The following is a 23,512-nucleotide window of genomic DNA, read 5'->3' as shown; positions in this document are numbered from 1 at the left end:
GGCGGCGGCGGCGGCGGCGGCAGCGGCGGCAGCGGCGGCGGCGGCGGCGGCGAGCGCGCGGCAGCGGGCGAGCGCGCGGCGCCCATTCATGATCCAGCTCGCGGGGCCGGTGCCCGGTAAAGTGGAACCGGTGCCCGATAAAGCGGTGCCGGTCCCACCGTTATGGAGACATCGGGGCATCTCCACGATTCGGGCGTGGGGGACCTGGAGGAGGACGGTCGGTGTCCCTGCCCCTTACCGGGGGACGAACGGTCACCGCCACCACCGCCGCCGCCGCCGCCTCCCGCCGCGCTGCCGCCGCTCCAGCACAGCCTGTTGCACTCCTCGCCCGGGTCGTTACGGGCCCCTCCTCCTCCTCCCGCCGCCCCCGCCGCCCTCCACCCTTCCTCCCGCCACGGCAGCCAGCTCAACCTCGGCGACCACCCGGCGGGCTCCGGACCGGGTAGCAGTAAACACCGGCAGCCTAGCCCGTTGGTCCACCGGCGGGACAGCAACCCCTTCACTGAGATCGCCATGAGCTCCTGCAAGTACAGCGGGGGGGTGATGAAGCCCCTCAGCCGGCTCAGCGCATCCCGCAGGAACCTCATCGAGGCCGAACCGGAGGCACAACCTTTGCAGCTCTTCGGGGCCGGCGGACCCCCCGAGATTGTCGTCTCGCGCGAAGACAACCATGCGCCCGCCGCCTGCCGCCCCGACCGCCCGACTGCCCGCCCGGCCCCCGCCGCCTTCGCCAAGGGGCCCAAGCGCAAGGCGCAGAACATCGGCTACCGGCTGGGGCATCGCCGGGCGCTCTTTGAGAAGCGGAAGCGCCTCAGCGACTACGCGCTCATCTTCGGCATGTTCGGCATCGTCGTCATGGTCATCGAGACCGAGCTCTCCTGGGGGCTCTACTCCAAGGTACCGATGGGTCCGGGGGGATGGGTGCAGGGCCCTCAGCACTGGACGGTGCCCGGCGACATGAGCGTGGAACCCTTTGCCCCATACGGTGTCCTGTGGGATAAACATGGAGCCCTCTGGCCCATCTGGTGTGGGCCAGGGCCATACGGGCTGGCTGGGGACCAGCGGGGTGGCCCCGGGGCCTTACGGGGATGCTGTGGCCACAGGTGTTGGACAGGGCGAGCACCGGGCTGGGGGCCACCAGGGCCGCGTGCCGGCCAGCATGTGTCGGGGCGGGCGCTGCGCCGGGTCCTGGCAGAGCCGCCCCATGTGCCAGCAGCATGGGGGACTGACCCACTGGGGTCTGTGATGCCCATCACCGGCCCAGCGGCGCGCTCCTCGAGGCACTGTGCCCTCGGTGGTGCGGCACAGCCCCCCCCCTCCACACCCCTTTCTTCCTTTTTTTTTTCTTTTTTTTTTGCAGGACAGTGTCTTTTATTTATAATTCTCCCCCCCACGCCCCTTCCAGCTCCTGCTCCCGGGCTGCGCTGGTTGGCAGCGATATGAATAACTCTTTGTATAGACATCTGTCATGTTATTTATACCTATCCAGAGAGGGGAAGGCATCGGCACCCGCGCCGGCAGGGCATGCGTGGCACCCATGGGCGTCAGCAGGACGGCATTGCTGAGGGGGCTGGGGGGTGGCCGGTGGGGGTCCCCGTGCCGTGGTGCTGCTGGCAGAGGGGAAGGAGCAGGCTGAGAAGGGGCTGCTCGCCGCTTCCTGCCATTATCCGGCGCGGGCAGTAGGGAGGGTGGCGTGGGCAGAGGAGGCGATGGAGCTGGAGCAGGTGGAGGCAGGGAGGGAGGGAGGGACATGGCTGGGGGTCCCATGGGCGTGGGGGACCCCGCTGCCTCCCCATGGAGGTGCCAGGCTGGCAGCGGAGGGCTCCTGAGCCCTGGCTGCCCGCAGCTGCTGGCATTGGTGGGAGCATGGGGGCTGCGGGCAGCCGTTCCCTCTGCTCCGACCAAGGCAGAGGGATGCCTCCGTGCCGAGCTCGCATCCCTGGCTCCCCCACTAAGGCAGAAGGATGCTTTGCTTCGCTTCACTGCCGGAGCCTCTCTCCGGCAGTTCCCACTCCCCTTTGGTAGGAGCAAGGCCAAACCGCCGTCGCCCACCTGCGCCTGCTACCTGTTGAGCTGCAGCTGCCGTCGCCAGGCTCCCTGGGCCCGCATGCCTGGCACCGGTGGGGACCGGCAGCCCTTGCCGGGCTGCCGGCAGCGCTGCTGCCACGCTTGCTGGCCCCAGCACACCAAGCTGCTGTGTCAGCCGGGGAAGACCCTGTGAGTCAGCGCTGCTGCCATGCAGCTGCCCGCTGCCCCGACCCCTGCCCCGGCGCCTGCCGCTCGTCGCCATGCTCCTGCCGACAGCCGCAGGGTGCGGGGGGGTCCCCTGGCTCCTGGCCGCCCCAGGGCCTTGGCCGGAGCCACAGCAGTGGGCGACAGTTTATAAATCCCCCCTGGCAGCCCCCGGTGGGAAACCGGAGCTTGCTGGCAAGGACGTGGCCATGACTGAAGGAACGTCTGGGGCCAGGGCCGGCAGCTGTCGTGAGGATGGGGATGTCGGTGCTGCCGGCCCTGGCCTGGCTCCAGCTCTGCCCCATGGCTGGCAGCCGCGCCGCCGCGTGCTCCCCAGGCCGGAGAGTGCCGGGGCTGAGCCGGAAAGCGAGGATGCAGTGGCCGGGTTTTGCCTGCTCTCTGCCTGTCCCTTGAGTGTGGGCAGGATGGGGCCTCTCCTGCCTCCAGGATGGCACCGCTGCTTCCCAGAGCCATGGGCAGTCTGTGCGGCACCACCGGGGTGAAGCATCCTGCCACCTGCATGGTGCAGGGAGGATGCATGCTGGGGGTGCTGAGGCATTGCCACACTTTGGCCAAGCCCCCCCCCCCGTTGTTTGCCATGAGCGTGGGATCCAGCAGCAGCTCTTCCTGCTGGGTCCCTCCAGACCCAGCGCTGGCAGGAGGCATCGGTAAACGCGGTGGGCGTGCAGCAGCCTTTGCCAATAACACTTGCTGGGAGGGCTGGTGGGTCCCCAGGAGGTGCAGAGGCAGGTTGTGGCGGCTAGGCTTCCTGGGGACCCACCAGACCTATGGGGTCCCCGTGCATTGGGCAGGCAGGAGTAGTGCCCCCAGGAAGGGTCTGACCGGAGCAGCCTTGGCACAAGCCCTGCCCCGGAGTTTGCCTATTAATAGCCGTTGTTTGGTCCCTGGCACTTCTCTCAGCACCAGCCATTATATCCACACAATTGTGTGGCCGGAGCCAAGTTGTTAACAATGCGCCTCTGCCTCCATGGCAAATAGTCCCTTCTCTGTGTTTAAATACCCTGTGGGGATGGAGAACATGGGGAGAGGGAGAGGAGCGAGGCTGAAGGCAGCCCAGCATGCTAGGGAGCAAAGGATGGATGCGGTGTGCCATAAGCATGCCAGGTATCAGCGTGCAATGAGCATGGTGGGTCTCAGCATGCCATGAGTGTGCTGGGACTCAGTGTGCCACAAGTGTGCCAGGTCTCAGTGTGTCATGAGCATGCCAGGTCTCAGAGTGCCTTGAGTGTGCCAGGTCTCGGCATGCTGGGGACGGATGGGGTGGAGGTGCGGGACAGGTGTGGTGGCAGAGCAGGTTGGTTTGGAGATAACACCTTGGTGAGGGGCTGCCAGTGGTTGGCGGGTGCCTAGGCACCGGTGGGGCCAGATCGTGGCTGGCGGCAGCATGAGCTTGTTGGCAACTGAAATGGGGTCCAGAGGGCAGCCCGTGGGAGGGGACAGTGAATCCTGCTCTTCCAGGTGGGGTCCTGGGGAGCAGCCGCTTCAGCCACCAGTGAATCAGGGCCTGGTTTAATTTACATACAGCTAATTAGCAGGACGATCTAATTAGACCATCCATTAGGCTACCATAATATTGGGCTCATGCTGGATGCGGCCAGGGCACTGGTGTCGCATGTGCCAGCGAGGGGAGGCTGGTAATTACACTTGGCAGAATCAGATTAAAAAAAACATTTTGGAGAAAGGGCCGCTCTTGCCTGCGGTGCCGGTGGTGCTGGCGGTGCTGATGGTGCCCTTGCTACCATGCCAAGCCATGTGGGGTGGGAGCTGGGGTGGCCGAAGTGCTGGCGGGGGGGAAGCAGGTGTTTGAAGGGGGGCAGCATCTCCCTGGGGGTGTGGAGCCCAGCATGGCAGCCAGCGCCAGCAGGGTCCCATGGCCGTGTCCCCCCTAATGCCTGCCCTGTTCTCACCTTGCAGGACTCCATGTTCTCCCTGGCCCTGAAATGCCTTATCAGCCTTTCCACAGTCATCCTGCTGGGTCTCATCATTGCCTACCACACGCGGGAGGTGCAGGTAGGTCCTGGTGTCACTGGCGCGAAGCGATGGGCTGCCAGGGTGGGTGGCTGGGGCAGGCTGTGGGATTTGCCACCCAACCCAGTGGGATGCAGTACCTGAGCTCACAGCCTGCATGGAGCCTCCTCCCTCCTTGCTGGGGTCTCGGGGGGCAGTAAGGCTGGGCACTGAGGGGTCTGCCCGAGAGCAGCGTGCCTGGCGGAGCTGCCGGTGGCTGGGGGAGGCTGCAGCCAGGAAGGGCTCGGACCAGCTGAGGTGCCAAGGAAAGCTGTGAAATCCTTTCCTAATCAGGGCTGCCCACTCTCTTCCTCCCAGCCCTCCGTGGCTTTGCTGGGAAATGACAGGGCTCCCAGTTTGCTCCAGGAAGGCTGCGCTTCCCCACGGGATCTGGCTTCGGCACGATGCTGGCGCATTTTGGGGACAGGAGGAATGAATCGCCGGGCAGGAGAAGGAGCATCCTGGGAAGGGACGCCGAAGTCCCCTGACCCTGAGTTTCTGGTGTTTTGGTGCACAAAAGATCCCACCTCGTCCGGCTCAAGGCTGGGGGCTGGGGCAGCTTTGCTGGCCAGGGGGCTGGAGGCAGGCGCCCTGCTCCCTGCCTGCCTCCTGCCTGCAAGGGACCTTCCCGGGAGCCCCCCTCTCTGGCTCAGCCTGCTGGCACGGGGACCAAGCCCAACAGTGTGTTGCTCAAAGCAAATATTTGAGAGTTCTGGTTTTTGCTAGAATAATATTTACCCCGGGGTGGCGGCAGCTGGGGTCAGCCAGGCGGGCCATGCCCCGACGCTCACCGGCTTCCTCTGCTTGTTGTTCTTGGGAGCGGGTTGTGCAAACACAGCGTCCACCCGAGCGGCGTGGGGCTTCCCGCCTCTCCAGAGCCAAAATCCCTGCTGCTGTCCCCCCCGCAGGGTCCTGGTCCCCGAGCACGCGTGTTGTGCCGGTGCGGGCGCCAAACATCACCATGGTCCAGCCGTGTGGCTCCAGCTGCTCTGCTGGACCGGTTACACCGGCAAGGAAGGGAATGAGATCGGTTTGACTTGATTTGCTGCAGACAAAGCCGTGCTGGCTGCTGATCGCCCTATTATCTCTTAGGTGCTTATAAAGGGATTGCTGATAATCTGGCCGGGGTTGGAAGTGGGGCTGACAGAGCTGTAAATCCTCAGCTTCTTGTCCCTTTTGCCTAAGGGAGGGCTGCACTTACCCCGCTGCGGCACTGCCAGACCTCCCTGGCCTTCAGGAAAGACTTGACAGTGGCTTCGGCCTCTTCCCTTAGTCTTAATTGCATTAATTGCTGAGTCCTTCTGGACATCTGCAGCTCTCCCTGTGCCTCAGTTTCTCCAGGGCTGGGGTATTGCTGTGCCTGGGGTCCTGGGTCCAGCTCCTGGGGTCCTGCCTGTCCCCTCCCTGGCTGCCTACACCCACTGTCACCTGATGGGCTGGGATGGCACGGGTCCCCGGGGTGTCCCTGTGCCCATCGCCTGCCAGCCAGGGCTGCAGGTGAACAAGATCCTCCAGCTGCGCCCCCCCACCCCAGCTTCCCAGCTCTGCTTTCTGCTGCAAGGCCACGAGCTCCTGCTCATTGCATGTGTCACTTGCTCTTCATTAGGCTGAGCGTGTGCAGAGAGCTGCCAGCAGCACCGCCAGGTCCTTGCCCTCCCTGCACCCATGGGCAGAGGTTGACCCGCTCCTGGTGGCACCGGGCTTGGCACCCTGGAGCTGACTCTGGTCTGCACCCTGGAGCAGGGTCTGGTGCCCCGGTGTCGTACAGAGTGTGCTGTCCCCTGCCAGCGCCACGTTTATTGCCACAGCGCATGATGGAGTGCGGTCCTGGTGAGGCTGCTGGCTCCAGCTGGGAGGTTTTGGGGGGGCACAGCCCCCCTCATCCCTGCCCTCGGCATGCTCAGGGCTCTTTGTGCATTTAGTTTGGTGAAGCTTTTTTCCCCGCGTGGCTTCTCGGCAGCTTTCCTTGTGCTTCGCTTGTCTGGAGCTGCGATGGCCAACATTCTTGCTCCTTTCCCTGCCAGAGCTGGTGCTGGGGGTGCCCCTTCGGGTGTACCGCTGGACCGCACCGGGGTTTCCATGGAAACCTGCAGCGATGCACCGCAGGTGCAGGGCTGAATGGGGCTGGTGCAGGGGGAACCTGCCCAAATCCCCCTTGCTCCTTCCCTTCCCTGACCTGGCCCATTGCAAACCCCCCACGCACAGTCAAAAGGCTCCCTGCCTTTTTCCTCTTGCTAATTTGTTTATTTTTAACACCCTTTTCCAGGAAGGAATGGGCTGTCAGCTTGCTAAATGCCTGAGGATCTCCCTTGACAGCTTGGAGCATTTTTATAAACAATTTCTCAAACAAAGCAGCTAAAAGGAGCAGAGCTTTCCAAACAGAAAGGGAGGTGGCCGGGGACGGCCGCTCCGTGAGTCAGTCCCGGCAGCTCTTGTCGTCCCCGGGGAGAGCCCTGCGTGCTGTGCCGTGCCAGTGAGGCGGCTGGCGCAGGTGCACTGGGGCCTCCAGCAGGGTAGGAGTGTTGTTCCTGGGCGAAGAGCCAGCCGGGGCTGTGCTCCCACCCACCGCCCGGGCTGGAGCGGCCACAAGAGCTCCTGACCCCCCCGGGACGAGCCGGTGTCATTCTGCACTTTGCAGGGTCGAGGACACGCTGGTGACGGTAGCGCTGGCTGCCACATCCCCCTTGGATCCCTTCCTAGTGGCGTCTTTGCCAAGCATTGCTTGCGGAGAGGCCCCGAGTGCGTCCCTGCTGCTGTAGCTGACACCAGTGTCCCCATTGCACCAGGGACAAGCTGATGGCAGCCTCGGGACCGACCCGCCAAGGCAGGATGGGGTGGGTGACCCCCAGGGGGTCTGGCAGTGTCCCGAAGGGGCCAGCCCAAGCTGCTATCCCCCCCAGCTCCTGCAGAGACCTCCACTCCATCGCCGGCAGTGGGAGAAGAGCTGGTACCCAGGATGAACTGGTGGTTGCCATGACAACCGGATCCCATCACTGCCAGCGGCTGGGTGTGCTGGCTGTGGTGTTCCCTCCCCAAAAGTTGCCCTGGCACCTGGGGCGTGGTGGCTGTCATTGACACTGGTGCAGTGCTGGCAGGAGCAAAGAGGCTGGGGTGGCTTGTGCCAGTGCTCTGCAGCATGATGGCTCACCCGACTCTGTGCCCTGGGCGAGGAGGCTGTGCTGGGAGGTGGGCTTCTGCCAGCTGGTGTGCGGGAGTGGGTCGGAGCAAGCTGTCTCCTTGCCGCGCCTGGGCGTGTGCTTGAGGCCTGGCAAATGAGCGCTTTCTGGGGTGTCCCCAGTGCCGTAACCATCCTCTGAACAAGCAGGCAGAGCAGTGGAGCGGATGGCAAAGGCTCATTCCCATCTTTTCCTTCCTCTGCCCTCCCCAGCCCTCCTGGCTGAAGCCATCCCCAGCTCCACGGGGCTCTGGTGTCCATGCCCCGCCACTGCCCACGGTGGGATGCTGGTGGGGCAGGGTTGGCCAGGGCCACTGGTAACTGTGGTTTTGTGTCCCGGTAGCTCTTTGTGATCGACAATGGAGCTGACGACTGGCGGATAGCGATGACGTATGAGCGCATCCTCTACATCAGCCTGGAGATGCTGGTTTGTGCCATACACCCCATCCCCGGGGAGTACAAATTTTTCTGGACAGCCCGCCTGGCTTTCTCCTACACACCTTCTCGGGCAGAGGCGGACGTGGACATCATCCTGTCCATCCCCATGTTCCTGCGCCTCTACCTGATCGCTCGGGTGATGCTGCTGCACAGCAAGCTCTTCACTGATGCCTCCTCGCGCAGCATCGGGGCGCTCAACAAGATCAACTTCAACACCCGCTTTGTCATGAAGACTCTCATGACCATCTGCCCCGGGACGGTGCTGCTGGTCTTCAGCATTTCCCTCTGGATCATTGCCGCATGGACGGTCCGGGTGTGCGAGAGGTGAGAGGGGTTGGGGCTGTGGGGAGGGGGAGGTTCGGGATGCATGGCGGTTCGGGATGCTCAGTGGAGCTGCGATGTCCCAGCACCCTGTGGGAGGAATGCAGAGATCTGGGGGCTCAGCAGCCACAGGTTCCCACCAACAAGTCCCCGATGGGCAGGAGGCAGAGGCAGGGACAGCCCTGTCCTCGCAGCACAGTGCTTGGGAACAGGCAGGGTCCCTGCGCGAGGGAATGGTGTGCAGTGCCAGCTGGCACGGGAGCCCCAGGAGGGCAGGTGGGGGTCGCAGGGAGCGGTGGGTGCTGGCGGGGGCTGTGCACAGGGAGAGGCCAGAGGTGCTGCAAGGCTGGCGAGTGGCAGCGCCTGGCTCGGGCTCTGGCGTTGCTGCGAGCGTCTGCCATGACAACACCACGGTGACAAACCCACTGCCGGATGGCATCATGCTGGCATCGGCATGCTCAGCACGTGGGGGTTGCTGTGGTGACTGGCTCCGGTGGGTACTGTTGTGCTTCCATCTCTCGAGGACGTGCCAGCACCCCTTTGTCCCCTGAGAGGAACCGGGGGCTGTGGTGGAGGACCCCCAACCCACTCCAGCACTGTACTGGAGGGGTTTCTCCCTGGCCACGGTGCAAAGCGCCAGTGGCACCCGTCCATCGCGGGGCAGGGAGGGCAGGTGCCCTGCAGGGTGTCCTGTGTCCTGTCCCAGCACAGGGCTATCCCTGTCCCGAAGAGGCTGAGCTCGATGCCGTACTGCCATCAAAGCATGGCTAATTGCCCCAGAGGCCTCTCAGAGCCCGGGCTGGTCTGCAGGAAAGTACCCAAAACAACGCATGCATTATGACTTGGTGTCTGAGGATTAGCAAAGTGAAATCCCTTTAAGTTGTTGCAGCAGCTTTGTGCCTTCCTTGGAACTGAGTTGCAAGGGATCACACCAGCCAGCACCTCTGGGTCCGCTGGGACACCCAAGCTTGCTTCTGGGTGCTTGCAAGGTGGGAGGAAGGCCACCCCTCCTCTTCCCCTGGGTGGGACCCATCGTGATGGTCACCCCGTGAAGGGGCATTAGAGCAGCTTTAAGTACCGTGGCAGTGGAGCGGAGTGGCATGCTGAGATTTTACAAGCTTTTACAGGCTGTATTTGCCTTCCTGCCTCCCTTAATGATGCTCTCAGGATGTGCTGGATAGTCGTGTGCTGCTTAATTGTGTTTGGGAGATTTTTATTTCTGCCTCCTAAACAGGGAGCGGGCAGACAGGCTCCCAGGGGACGCGCAGGGGGTTGATTCTGCACCTGGGGGGCTTAGGCTGGAAAACGCAATGTAAATAAAGAACCATTAGCGACAAAAAAAAAGATAGAAATGACGCAGACAAGGCGCTGCAGATCACCAGCACCACAGCTGCCATGAGCTGCCGCCACCTCCGTCTGTCTACAGAGTGGCAGACACAAACCCGGGCGGGCACCCGGCTGGGCTGGGGATGCACTGACCTGGGGGGTTGCAGCACCGGGGGGGGGATGCAGGACCCGAAGGGATGCAGGACCTGGGGGGATGCACAACCCCTGGGACATGCTCCATCCCTGAGGGATGCACCGTCCCCGGGGCATGCACCAGCCCTGGGTGCCACATAGCTCCTGCAAGGGCCACCCAAGCCATGTCCCCGTGTCTCCAGTGATGGCAGGTTGCTGCACCGGCACTGGAAACCAGTTTGCTGTGGCTTGCAGGACCATCCCAACCAGCACCCGCTGGGGCTGCGCAGCTCGGAAATGGCTGTGCCGCTCCAAGACACAGTCCCCGGCCTGGGGTGGCATGGTCATGGCACGTCCCCTCAGCACTGTGGGCTGCTCCAGTGCCCGCGGGCTCGGCATCGCTGCTGGGCATCCTCCCGTGCATGCTGGGGGGGAGCCGCAGCTCTCCAAAGGCAGCGAGTTGCTTAGCAACCTCGCCCGCTCGCCCGGCCGCTGCGCAGAGCTGCCTGCGGTGCCGGCAGTGCTGCCGGCCTTGCCCGCCGACGGCATGCACGTGTGCTTACACGTGTGCATGCACGTGCAGCCAGTCCTGCTCCCCGGGGTGAGGGTGCAGCCAGCCTGGAGCTCCCTGGCAGTGCTGCACAAACTGATGGGGTCGGGTCAACTGAGCCGGTGCTGCCGCAGCATCCTAGCGTGGCGATGCTCCGCTCGGTGGTGGCGCGACGCAGGACCAGGGTGATGCTCGTGGCAGCCCCGCCGGTGGGGGGTGGCTGTGCCCTTAGTGGGGGGCAGGCGGACGAGGGGGCAATGGAAAACGGCGCTGGGGTCTAACAGATTGTGGCAACGTTCGGTGTGACCTGGTGGCCCCTCTTCCTGCCTGCACTGGCTGTGGCATGTGCCAGCTCCTCCTGTTTATCAGCTCCTTCTGCTCAAAGTGCTTCTTGGCAGAGAAAAACGTCTGTCTGTCTGTCTGTGCCGTAACCCCCTTGCCCAGCATGATGCTCCCGGGGTCATCCCGTGGCTCGAGAGCTCACATCCTGCGGGCTGGGCTGGGCTGCGCCTTTCCCAGGGGAACACGCTGGCTGGGATGGAAGGTGCGTGCCACTGCTGGTGCTGGATTTTGGGGAGCCCTTGCTGTAGCTGTGGTGGTGGGCTCTGGCTCCCCCGGCCAGCCCTGCCCAGAGTGCAGCAGTGGCCCTTGCCATGGCTGAGGGCACTTTCTCGTGCACCAGGATCTTTCGAGTCTCCAGTTGCTTGGGGGGAAAAACATTTCGGAAGAGGAGAAAACCCAGCCGCTCCAGGAGCGAGGAGCTGGGATGAACCAGGGGGCATTGCCAAAAGCTCCATCTGGTTTCCCTCTAATGGTTTCATGAGGAGGCAGGGAGAAGCCTGCCTGGGAGAGGGATGCATGCAGGCAGGAGGGTGACTATCCTGCCCGTGGTGGGGCAAAGGTGCTGCCTGCCCCTGCCCACCCTGGGGCTTGGGGCTGAGTCCCACTGTGGGCTGGGCCAGCCCCTGCATCCCCCAGGAAGCATCCCCATGCTGCTCAGCTGGGCTCATGCCAGCCCTGGGGAGCCGGAGGCAACCGAGGCTCCTGGTTGCATGTTTGCTGGAAGAGCCACAGCTGGATGCTGGGCTGGCCAGGGCGGTCACTGACCGCTCAGCAGGGACATGGCCATGGAAAGTCTGCAGTATCCCCAAAGCTGTGGCTGCTCCATGTGTGCTTTGTCTGGAGCATGTGAGCCATTCCCCTTGCACTGTCCGAGAGCCAAGTGCATGCCGGAGGCTTGGCAGGATCCGTCCCCGGTGGTTCTGCTGGGGCTGCTGACAGCACTGTCCCCCGAGGCAACGCAGGGGGAATGGGCTCAGCCCAAGCTGCAGCAGCAAGGGGTTGCGGAGGATGCTGGCGGCGAGCAAGCGCGGTCGGGGGCTTTGCAGAGCTGCAGCTGTTTCTCCCATCAGCCGGCTCTCACCACCATGTGGCACCGGGGACGCAGGCGGCAGGACCGGGATGTGGTGACAGGTCTGCCTGAAAGCAGAAGCCCTTTCTGTTGAGTTTTTGCTCTGATTTTGTCCATGTGGGTTTTCTGGTGGCAGAAATTGTGCAACCACTGCTGCTATTGGGCAGCCTGCCACGTTATTAATCCCTATTCCCTGTGCCCAGGTGCCCCTGTTGCTCCCCACAGCTGTCCCCGTCCCCTGCCATGACACTGATGCCTGTGTGTCCTTGGCAGGTACCACGACCAGCAGGACGTAACCAGCAACTTCCTGGGTGCCATGTGGCTCATCTCCATCACCTTCCTCTCCATCGGCTATGGTGACATGGTCCCGCACACCTACTGTGGGAAGGGTGTCTGCCTGCTCACCGGCATCATGGTAAGGGCAGTGCTGAGCTGGTCACCTGTCCCTGTTGCGGCAGCAGGGCCACCGGATTTTATGGGGACCCTCTTCCCAGCTGGCTTGTCCATGCACGAGGCATAATGGCTTCAGCTCCAAGGTCTTGCAGCCTGGACGCTGATAGAGCTGTAATTGCAATTATTGTAAGCACAGTAATTAGCAGGACATGGCGGTTTGGTTAAGGAGGTGAGGGTGCAGGCTGGCTGCGTGCCTGGTGGGCGCTGCAGTCCTGCGGGGCGCAGTGTGGGATGCCAGCCAGCCCCCTGCCCTGCGGTCCCCACTGGTGAGTTCGGGGTGGATTTGGACATGTGTTCGGCGAGGGAGTGGGGAGCCGGACCGCGGTGGGGTCGGGGATGTCCCCAGGGAGCAGAGGGGCCCCTGAGCATCCCTTGGCTGTCCCCATTCACGCCACCTGGCTTCCATTGCCCGGAGTGATCCTGAATGCTGCTGGCTCCTGTTGAGAGCCGGGACCAGCTGGGAGCCCTCCACTCCCCCGCGCTCCCGCCAGCATCACTGCTCTGCCGTGGCTTTGTTTCCTTATGGTTAAAAGGTCACCATCCTCTGGCATACTGCTCCAAGGCACCCATGAGATGTCCCAGCTTCCAGGGCTTTCCAGCCAGGGCGGCCAAAGGAGCGGCCGGGGGCCCTGCGGTCACAGCTCCTCTGCGGATCTGCCCCAGCACCCCAGCTGTTTGGCTCCAGGCCCTGGGAGTGGAGCTGTTCCCCCCCTTTCCCACCTGGGGCAGCCCAAGCTGGTGCCCAGCACCAGCTGGGCTCGGCTCTGCCACTCTGCACCCCGCAAGAGCTGTTGGCTGAGGTAGCTCTGCCGGCGGGTATTAATTTTATATTAACTGCAAGTCTTTGACCTGTCTCCTATGAGGTTGGGCATCAGTGAGGCTGATACTGCTGATAGGAGCCAAGCAAGGGAGAAAATCCCTACTGGGGGGGGAAAGCGGCATTTCCCAGCAGCACAGCGCAGGAGAGCGGTCAGTGGCTTGGCCAAGGGGGTCCAGGTGCCACGGGCTTCCAGAGCTCCCCTCCAGCGAGTGGTTACTTTGAACTGAGACACCATCCAGCAAAGCGTGCCCCTCTCCTGGCACCCATCTGGCAGCACAGCCCCCAACCTGCCGGGGCTGGGGACCCCCACAACCGCTGGGGCTGGGGGCTCCCCTGGGCTGCTGGAGCCACAGGACTGGGGTCGGCTGCCCCACAGGGAAGAGAGAAGTGGTGGGAGCTGAGAGCACACAGCAGGACCTTCGGGGATGCTAAAGGATTCAGCTCAGAGCATGATGTTAATTAATGACTCTTTAATAAATTAAGGAGCATTTGCCAGGATCATGGGCCTCTGCCAGAGTGCTGGGAGGGGGGAAGTGGCTCATCTGGTATGGGCAGCGGCAGGCAGAGTGCAGGAGCACCGCAGGGAGCAGAGGCTTGGCACCTTTGCTTTCTGAAGACAAATACATGCCAGAGATGGTGGCTATGGCATGGATCCGGCCCTAATCACTGGGATAAGTGACCTTCCAGCTGTCGCTGTTGGGAGATGTGGCCCTTCCCCACTCTCCCCCAGGTTGCCTGGTGCTTCCCCACCGCTCTCCCATCCTGGACCCCTCTTGAGAGCAGAGGGGGTCCCCATCCCGCAGGGCACCAGCACAGGGCAGGTCCCTGGGCCGCGGTGGCACTGGTAAGCAGACTTAGCCCGGCCAGTTCTAACAGGCACCAGGGAGGCGAGAGCTCACTGCTGATCACCACTGACCTCATAAATCACCTCCGGCCTCTTCTGTTAATTACCTGGCACATTGTCAGCTGCTCAAGGACACTCAGGCTCTGTGATGTCTCCTTGGTAGAGTAATGTGGGTGGGAGGCCATGGAGCTTTACTTAATTAGGGTTTTGCAATGGTGAGGGTGGGAGTGCTGCTGTTGCATGAGGGTGCTAGAGTGGGATAAACCGTTTCTGACTTATGTCCCTGCACAGGGTGCTGGCTGCACGGCACTGGTGGTGGCTGTGGTGGCCAGGAAGCTGGAGCTCACCAAAGCTGAGAAGCATGTCCACAACTTCATGATGGACACGCAGCTGACAAAGCGGGTAAGGTGCTGCGGGGAGGGGCAGCAGGACTGGGGGGCCATGCCATGTGGAGGGACCTGTGGATGGGTATGACGGTGGGAGGAAGGTGTCAGCACCTCTGGGTGCGGGTCCCACAGGTACCACGGTGGAGGAAGGTGTCTGACTGCCTCAGGTGCAGCACAGGCACAAGGGTTACAGTGAAAGCAAACAGCACCAGCTCTGTATTGGGGATTTAGGCGATATAGGATGCTTGGCCGCACACCTGAGACAAAAAGCCTGGGGTTTTTTTTTTCCCCCTGGGAGGATACAGACTCCCTCTTGCGGAGCATGATCTTACTTAGCTCAGTGTCAGGAAGACAACCGTATTTTGGAGATTCAGTGCCTCGCCTGTCACATAAGAGAGCCATGCCGTGAGGCTCCTGTGGTTTCCATTCCCAAGGAGGGACCTGGAGGCTGTGGCCATGGCTGGGGGTCCATGGGGTTGCTGGTTGTGCCAGGGTCCGGCATCACATCTCTGGCAGCATGTGGGGGCTGCAGGAGCTCTCTGGTCTCAGCAGCCTCGTCACAGCAAAGCATCAACAACCCAACAGCGCTGCGTGATGTAATGAGCTCTGCTTGCCTGTGGCAGGAGTGATATTTTATATAGGGGACGGTGGCAAAGCAACCGTCGTTGCAGTCCTTGGAAGGGTGACCTCCCAGTGCCGGGACGTGGCCAGGGCACCCCACTTCACCCCAGAGAGCAGAGCCCCAGGCAAAGCCACATGCCGGCAGGAGCCCTGACGCCCCAGGGATAGTCAAAGGCCTTGGTATGGCCAGGCCAGGAAAGCAAACAGCCGGTCGGCCCTGCTCCCGCAGCCATGGATATGGATCTGTGGGCTCTGTGCCAGGCAGATGGCGGCCAATTCATCTTGGAGTGAGCAGCAGAGCTGCAGTTTAGCAGGGGGAGCCTGCAGAAGCTGTGTCCTCGTGCTGGCAGCCCAGCCAGGACCTGCCAAGAGCAGCAGATGGATGCAGGAATTGAGAAAAACTTTGGGATTTTTTTCTTTTTCTCAAGGCTTAGGGTACAGCTTCATGCACGGGCGAGGAGCCCGGTGGCGGAGCATTGATGTAGGGTAGGATGGGGATGTGGGTGCACCAGGGGCCAAGATCCCCTGCTTGGTGTGGGCAGCTCTGCCTGCCCTTACTCCCTTTCGAGCTGCCTGTGATCCCTTGCAAAGGTGCAGGAGACCATGTGGGAGCAGAGCTGAGCGCCTCGCTGCAGCTGGGGCGAGTCAAGGGCTCTTGTAGCACTGGCTCATGAACCAGTGGCTCACAGCAGAGCCATACCGGTGTCTCCATGAAATCCCATATGCCAGTGCAGCCAGGGCTAGTGACCTGCAGCCAATTCTCCTCTTGCAGATTAAGAACGCAGCAGCCAACGTCCTGCGGGAAACGTGGCTCATTTATAAGCACACCAAGCTGCTGAAGAAGATCGACCACGCTAAAGTCAGGAAGCATCAGAGGAAGTTCCTACAAGCCATTCACCAGTAAGGGGCTGTGTGCTGGGCGGGGGGGGGGCTGGGGGGATGCTGAGCCCTAGCCCCAGGGGAATTGTGGTCCAGCTGCTGGCAGGGGTGTGGGGACAATTTCCCATTGCCTGGGACGCAGGCAGGTCTCCAGCTGTGGTTTGCACTTGAGGAGGGGATGTAGCTGCGTTGCTCTTTCCTTCTCCCCAGGTTGCGGAGCGTGAAGATGGAGCAGAGGAAGCTGAGCGACCAAGCCAACACCCTGGTCGACCTCTCAAAGGCAAGTCCCTGCAGCGACCTCTTGGCTCGGCCAGGCTGCCCGAATGTTTCTTTTCACTTGGAAAAACTAAAGCAGACCTGGCTGTCTGCAAAATGCTCCGGCTTGGTAAATGTCAGCTGGGAATAGCTGCTGTGGGATGGCTGCCCTTGCAAGGCAGGAGGAGAAACACAGACACAAGCCAGGGTCTGGGGGCGGGGGGGGTCACCCTGCTTCCAGGAAAGGTCTTTGCTCCCTGCACCCCCTTTTTGCAGCCCCAGCTGGGGGTACCCTTGCTTGGCAGCACAGGGCTGGCTGCCCCTTTCCCCTCTGCCTGCACAGAGGCTGGGTTTCCTCATTTTAATGTCCCATGTCGAGCCAAGCTGTGGTCACAGTGCCCTGTGAGCTCCTAAAGTGGGCTGAGATGGGGCGGCTCTCAGGGCTTTGCTTGCAGAAAGGGGTTATAGGGCTTGACCCTGCCAGTGGCAGTGGCACTAACACCTCCACTGTCCCCTCTGTCCCCTCCCCAGATGCAGAACGTGATGTATGACCTCATCACCGAGCTCAACGACCGCAGCGAGGACCTGGAGAAGCAGATCAGCAGCCTGGAGTCCAAGCTGGAGCAACTCAGTGCCAGCTTCAACTCCCTGCCCCTGCTGATGGCTGACATGCTGCGCCAGCAGCAGCAGCGCCTGCTCGCCGCCGTCCTGGAGGCGCGGGGGGTTGGCGTGCCGGTGGGCCCCCCCCAAACTCCTCTCTCTGAGAGCCCCATCGGGGTCAGCTCCACCTCCTTCCCCACCCCTTACACAAGCTCAAGCAGCTGCTAAAATGCAGCCCCTCAGCCCCCCCACGGACAGGGGAAGCATTTCCACGCAGGTCCCGAAGTCTCCATGAACTGCCGCAGGACCCTTCGGCCGGAGCCGGAGGGACCAGCAGTGCCGAGCAATGCTCGGAGCTTTGCCAACACTTTGGTATCGGGAATCGCATCCCTGTTCAGGTGCCTCTACACGTGGTGAAGGAAGGGGACGGGATACAACGCCTCAGGCAAGCCCGCACCGCGGCGTCCGGTGGCAGACGGAAAACCCACGCTCAATCTCAGGTCTTCATATTTGAAAACAAAACAACAAGTCAGAAGCACTGAAGCAACGGAGACACCAGAGGGAGAGTTTTCCTCCCCTGTGTGGATCCCGCCGGGGGCCGGGGTTGCTCCCCTCGACCCCTGCCCCTCTCACCATCGCAAAGCCCTGCCGGGCAGATGCCAACATGGTGGTTTCTTGCACAGGCTCTGACCTACGCTGCCCATGCTCCATCCCATCTTCTTACCAGGACCCACATGAACCCCCTGCAACGTTGCTGGGTGGGTGACAGTGTCTGGCCGTAACCTGCCCGCGGGGTTCTCCAGTGCTGTGAGTGTTTTCTGCCTGGGCAGAACAAGGGACGCTTCTTCTTGCTGGTCCTCGGGGTCACATTCTGCCTGGAGACATGTGCCAGAGCTGGGAAAGCAGTGCCTAAAGCATGTGGGGATGCGGGGCTGGGCAGGGCTGCCCCCAGCCGATGTGGTGATGGCCAATGACAGGGCTGGCTGGCCAGCCCGGACGCTGAGGGGCGTCTCCAGATGTTCACATCACCGCCCACCCAGGAGCCCCCCCAGCATTTTGGGAAGTCAGCGGGCTCTTTGCAGCGGCCTCAGAACTGCTGGATGAAAAAACCTCATCAGCTACAACCACCTCTGCTCGCACCAGGAATGTCCGTGTTCAAGCCCAGCCGGCAGTGCCGAATCCACCGGGGTCGAAGGGGGCTTGCTGGCAAGTGATGCAGTAGTGGGGGCAGGCACTTCATCTGTTTAAAACAAAGCCCATCGCCTTCGTGCTGCTTCTGCTGGGTTTGGTGGGGATCAGCGGCACCATCCGGTGCCATCTCAGCAACAGCGCCCGTGCTCGGTATTAGCCGCTGCCTGTGCCTGCTGAAGCGCAGCCCTTCATGCTTTACTTTTTTTTGCCGGTGGTCAGCTTCCTGAGGTACCCTTGGCATCACCTGGCTACTTCTGGAACCAGCCATTTTCTGTTCCGCTTTCACTGTTTACTCCTTTTTCCTCCCCAGTTCTGCCATGGGGTTTTGTTCGGGTTCTGCGGGTCCTTGCACGGAGCCTTGCCTGCTGCTGCTGGGCTCCGGCTTTGGGGCTGGTGTTTGCTGCTTTCAATGAAAACTCAGCAGAGGCTATTTATATATTTTTAAACAGATGAAGTAACCATGTAATTACTCCGTGATATTAATTACACCTCACCCAGCAGTGTCAGTAATTGTAATCAAAGTTACTGTGTTACTCCAGGTATACTCAGCCTGTAATCTTCTCCTTTGTAACTCTTTCCCTTCCATAAATAACGCTGGATTTTGTGCCCACATAGGCAGGGATGTATCAGCCCGATGCTGAGGAATTTCTGTGCAAATCTCCACTTGCTGCCAGTGGTAGGTGGTTTACTCTTTGTGCCCTACAATTAAAGTTACACAGAAAACAAGCAGTAGTTAGTGAGGAGCTGTCCCCCCTGCTGGCCCCAGTCAGCAGTAGGAGGAGGAAGAGGAGGAGGAAGGCTGCAAGGCAGCAGCGGGAGTACTGCAAAATGAGCTCCCAGAGCTGCAGAGGTGGTTGTGTTGAGCCCGTTGGTAGCAGGGTAGCAAGACATGGTCGTTTCCGTCACATTCAGGGAGGAGAGGAGGTTCGCGGCAATCGCTGCCAGCCTTTTCTGATCCTCGGCCGGCAGGAGATACTCGGCTTCTGGGAATGAGCTGCTCTTCCCCTCTTCCAAGCTCTTTGTCATTAGTATAATTGCAGGGTGGGCAGGATGGCTGTGAGAGCGTCGCTACCTTGGCAGTCCCCCCAAGGTCTATTCTTAGCCCTGCTGCTGCTCCCCGTGTGCCTACAGGTGACCCTCAGCCCTACCTCCCCGGCAGGAGAAGCTTCTGCCCACCTCTGTAAGGACGTTTCCAGTGTGGCAATGGAGAAAAGGTTGCAAATTCTGAGAATGAGCCTGAAATGCAGTGTCTTCACTGGCCTGCAGGCAGTCAGCAGAGAAAAAGCTTCTGCACCTCTCGCAGGGTTCGGGCAGGAACAAACTGCTGCGTGTAACGGGGCTGCGTATGGGGTGAGGTGCAAAGATGTATCTGAAGGTGTCAGAGACCCAGAGGAAGTATTGCTGCTCGAGAATCTCTGTCACCAGTGGGAACCTCCTTACGGGCTAATGATCAAGTCTGGGAAATCAAACCAAGTCAGACAAGACTGGGTTGCTGTCAAGACCTGTCAGCTTGCTGGGACCGGAGGCGCTGAAGGGGAGTGAAGGGCCAGTGGTGAGCGCTTCAGGATTACAACTGGTGCAAGAGATCCTTGTCTTGGGGCAGACTCACTGCTTCAGTGGGATTTCACCAGGGCTGACAGGAGCTGGGGCGGTATGATCTCTGCACCTCGCACCCCACACCTTCCATCCCCCAGCCTCACCCCTGCACCCCAAATGAGGCCTCTGCCTGAGACCTTGCAGCCCTGGGTCTGCACCTTGTACCCTGCATCCTGCACACCCCTGTGCCCCCATCCCACACCCTGCAGCCCCCACCCTACACTCTGTACCCCACCCTGCTCCCTGCAACCCACCCCCTGTACCCCTGTATTGCACCCTCACCCCTGCCAGTGCTTCAACACTGGTGCCGGTAGCCCTGAGCACCGGGCTCACCAGACCCCACCGAGGCCAGCACCGAGACTAACCCCCTGCCCCAGCCCCGATGCTGGGACTGGGGAGCTGCCCTGAGGCCATGGTGAGGGCAGGCATGGGGGGGAGCCCCCAGCACCCCAGCGCAGTCCAGCCCATGGCATCCCCCAGTGCTGGGGGATGGGCACCTATCCCAGGGTGCCCACCTGGAGCTGCTGCCCTGCTCCCTGCAAGTGGCTCTTGGTCACCAGCAGTTGAGCGGCCTCGGTGCAGGTGGCAGCCCCCAGCTCACACCCAGTGGAGCGTGGTAGCTCAAGCTGGAGCTTCCCTTCCTGGCAGTGGCCGGTAGGTCTCCGTTACAGAGCTCCAGTAAATGCTCCCCAGCCAGTGCTGTCTACACACCCTGAGAACATCGTTTTGGAGCCTGTGGCCCCAAAGGGCATGAGGACAAGCAGAGAGAAGAGCTGGGACCAGTGACCAAGGTGGAGGAAAAGCACAAGAACAAAACTGCGACGCAGAGTTATAATCCCAAAGAGATGCTGACCTTCCGCAGCTGGGAAGCATCCGACCCCATGCACCAACAGGGCTGAACCCCGAAGCCCCTCCAGGACCCACCTAGCCACAGCCAGTCTCATTTTTGGCACAGCCTTGGGTTTTTTGCTCCACGAACCTCCTCCCTGCGCTGCCTGCGAGGAAACATCCTAGAAATGCCAGAAAAATACCACATCCTCTCTGCAAACTCACAGACATTTCTGTCCAGACTTAAGGAGCTTCGACCTGGGTTTGCATCTTGCCTCTGTACTGCTTGCTTCTTTTTTAACAACAGGGGAAAGCATAATAGTTTATTTTAACTATGAAATATATTGCTATATTATAAAGGTTATTGTAACTTTCAATTATGGTTTTGTACCCAACCTGGCTGTCAGCAGGCAGCGATGCCAGCCTGCTGCCAAAAATGTCTGTTTCTGAGTACAGCCGCTGCTCCTGGTGAGGATGGAGGCCAGGATGGCAGAGGAGGGGCGCAGGACCCCAGCCAGAAAGGCTCCCCACGCTCCTTATCCTTTACCCCCCAGGTATTCGTTCGCATTACCTGGAAGCTGGCCTTTAGCAGGTCCAGATCCACACAGGCTGATGGCACCAGAGCTTTGCTTCTCCCTAGGGAAAGATCTGCCCCCCCCTTTTCTCCTGGGGTCTCAGAAGTTTCTGGAAAGCCATTCCCCCTCCAGGTCATCTTCTCCAGCTGAAGGAGGGACTCAGCTCCCTAGGCATGAGCTGTGCAAGAGCCAAAATTCCCTCTTTCCTCCAGGATGCAGGCTCTTGTGGAAGAAGTAGTGCGGAGCATGATGCTCCCCTTCTCCAGCCAGACTTTCGGCATGTTTTGGCTCAGCACGGGCAGGATCCAGGCAGGCTTTGAACTAGGGAATGACTTGTGCCTAGGAAAGGGTGACGGTGCTGGTCTGCACCGCACTGGCTGCTGAAACACACTGCTCTGCCTTTGGCCTGGTGACCAGCAGGCAGGCAGGACTGTTCCTGCCTGCTTTAGCGCCCTAGACGTGGAGCTGGGCTGTGTGGTGTTTGCTTAGAAGGAGGCAGGCAGAAATAGCATGCTCACTTTTTCTTCTCAGGTCAACACCTAATTTCTGGGATGGGGGTAAGGGCAGCCCTTCCCCGGTGACCTGCACTGTTGCAGGCAAGGTCTGCGGTCCTGGGAGCGATCCTGCTCTCCCGGGGTGAATTGCTCCGAGGGAATGCAGCCGCTGTGCCTGGGAGGTGTCCGGTTCAGGCTTTGTGCCCTGCCCTGGGGAGCTGTGGCTTTTGCTCCCTCCAACCTGAGGCTGCAACGGTGTAGGAGGACAAAGTCCTGAGCATGAAAGAGAAACATGATGAGGTTGCAGGGACTGCTCCATCTCAGCCTTCCAGCTGATGTACTCCTCGAGCCTCAGAGAGCATTCTTTTCCTTACCTCCAGCCCCTAAGCTGCTGGACCTGATCCCCATTGGATCAAGATCTGTGGGCAAATAAGTCTTAAAATGTTCTTTTGCAGCCCTGATGCTCCTTCCTGGCCAGTCTTCCCACATGGAACGTGACCACGTCCAGGAACGAGCAGCGCCTATGGGACCAATTCCTGCTGCTTTTGTCCAGAGAAAGCCTAAAAGCCCCAATGCTGGCTCTTCCCCATCAGAGTCGCAGTCACTGCCATGCTGTCATTGGTATCACTGTTATTACTGTCACGGTCAGTTAAACCCCAAAGGGTCAGCAGTGAGCTGCCATGGCAGATGGTGGCTGCCTGGGATTGTCTGGTTGGGGCTGTTCCTGCCCTACACATTTGACCCCACTTGTGGGGCAGTTGTTGGAGGCAGCTGCCCCTTGTTGGGACATGGCCGGGACCAGCTTGGGGGTTTATAGCTCTGCCAGAGGAGAGGGGCTGGTTCCCCCCGGAGAGGGCAGGGCTGAGCCTCCCCTGCTGCCAGCTGGGTCTGGGGGTGCCTGGGGATTTCTAGGGTGCTTTGGCCCTCTGCACCGCTCTCCCTCGGGCTTCTCCTGCCCAGCAGCTCCCAGCTGGCTCAGAGCCCCTGTGCAATGGCCACCGGGTAGGTTTGCTGGTGGGGAAGGTGATTCCTCAGCAGTTTGAGAAGGGGAAGATGCTGCTTCAAGGCTCTGCACTGGTCCCAGCTTCTCTTCCAGCTCTGAGCTCCCTCCTGAAAGGCACTGAGAGGGCTCAGGGCAGCAGAGAGGGGCTTTTGCAGGGGAGAGGAAAAGCTGCTCCGTGGGATTAATTATTTCCCTGTGGGATGAGCCACCTCAGAGCCCCATGGGGCACTGGGCAGGGGTCTGGCACTGCCTGCCCGGTGGGTGCTCTTGGCCAGGACCTCCGGTGCTGTGGGTGCTGAAAGACATGCGCCCAGCTCTGCTCCTTCTTCTGCCCAAAGTGTTCTTCCTCCCGCTGATGTCTCAGCACGCCCTGACCTGCCGATGCACTTCCCAGCAGGAGCTGCTTGCGTGTTTCTGTGGTCAGGATCCGGCCCTGGGCTTACATCCCTCCTTCTGGTCCGATCTCTTGGCCGGAGGGAAGGGAGCGGGGACTGGCCCGTCTCCACAGCCTTGCCATAAACCCAAGCTGTACCCAGAAACAGGCATGTTTTAAACTATGGCTTTAACCTGTTCACTGTAAAAAGTGCCTTGGACTTTAATCTGAAGAGGTCAGTATCTATAAATATTTACCTGTGCGGGTGTGTAAGTATGCAGCTATCTATGTATAGTTACACACACAAATATATAATATATACGTACATCTATAAATGCTTCAGACCCATCTGTTTTGCTATTCTTGGGAGCTCTCTTCTTTTTGCCACTGGGGTCAGGGTCCAGCTGTGGAGCAATGTTGGAGGCGTTTCTGCTGCGGTTACGCCTCGCCATAGGAAAGCCTTGCACTGTGAGGATTGTGCTCAGTGTGGTTCTTCCCCCAATGGTGCTGAGCAATCCCGTGCACCCTCGGGAAGCATCTCGGGGTCCATCTGTGCGCTTTGGGGACACCCTGGCGAGGGGAAAGCATCCTCTTGTGCGGGGCGATGCTGAGGCTGGGGTAGCATCTCCAGAGCTGGGAGCTCCTGAGCACTTTGCAAAACCACGTGCACTAATTGCTGCCTCTCGAGAATCCCTGGCTCCCGCGCAGGTGCCTTGCTTTACATGAGCAGTGAGGTGTTTTCCAGCCACCTGCTCCCAAAAGGGCTTTTCTGAAGGGGGTCAGGGTTCCTGTGTGCTTGGGCTGTGGCTCAAGGAGAGAGCAGAGGAGCTCGAAGGCGTGGTGGATGCGCTTTCCTGTGGCTCTGCACCAAGGCTCCCCAAGGATTTCCCTCCCGCTCACCCCGGTTCTGCCCAAACATCAGAGCTGGGCTGCTCCCTCCAGCTCTGCTAATGGCTTTGTTCATCCCTTACCTCTAAGGAA

At 60.8% G+C, this 23,512-nt stretch overlaps 1 protein-coding gene across 1 annotated transcript; it reads left to right on the top strand.

Moving 5' to 3' along the window:
- Positions 1-21: 21 nt before the first annotated feature.
- On the top strand, positions 22-22,856 carry KCNN3 (potassium calcium-activated channel subfamily N member 3). Its single transcript, XM_030026079.2, has 8 exons — positions 22-897; positions 4,168-4,263; positions 7,779-8,197; positions 11,887-12,028; positions 14,022-14,132; positions 15,510-15,637; positions 15,827-15,896; positions 16,403-22,856. The coding sequence occupies exons 1-8, from the start codon at positions 163-165 to the stop codon at positions 16,697-16,699; spliced, it is 1,998 nt and encodes a 665-aa protein (XP_029881939.1). The 5' UTR covers positions 22-162; the 3' UTR covers positions 16,700-22,856.
- The last annotated feature ends 656 nt before the right edge of the window (positions 22,857-23,512 follow it).

This window comes from Aquila chrysaetos, chromosome 9, assembly GCF_900496995.4.
Source record: "Aquila chrysaetos chrysaetos chromosome 9, bAquChr1.4, whole genome shotgun sequence".
Classification (NCBI taxonomy): domain Eukaryota; kingdom Metazoa; phylum Chordata; class Aves; order Accipitriformes; family Accipitridae; genus Aquila; species Aquila chrysaetos.
This window is presented reverse-complemented; position numbering and strand designations above follow the sequence as displayed.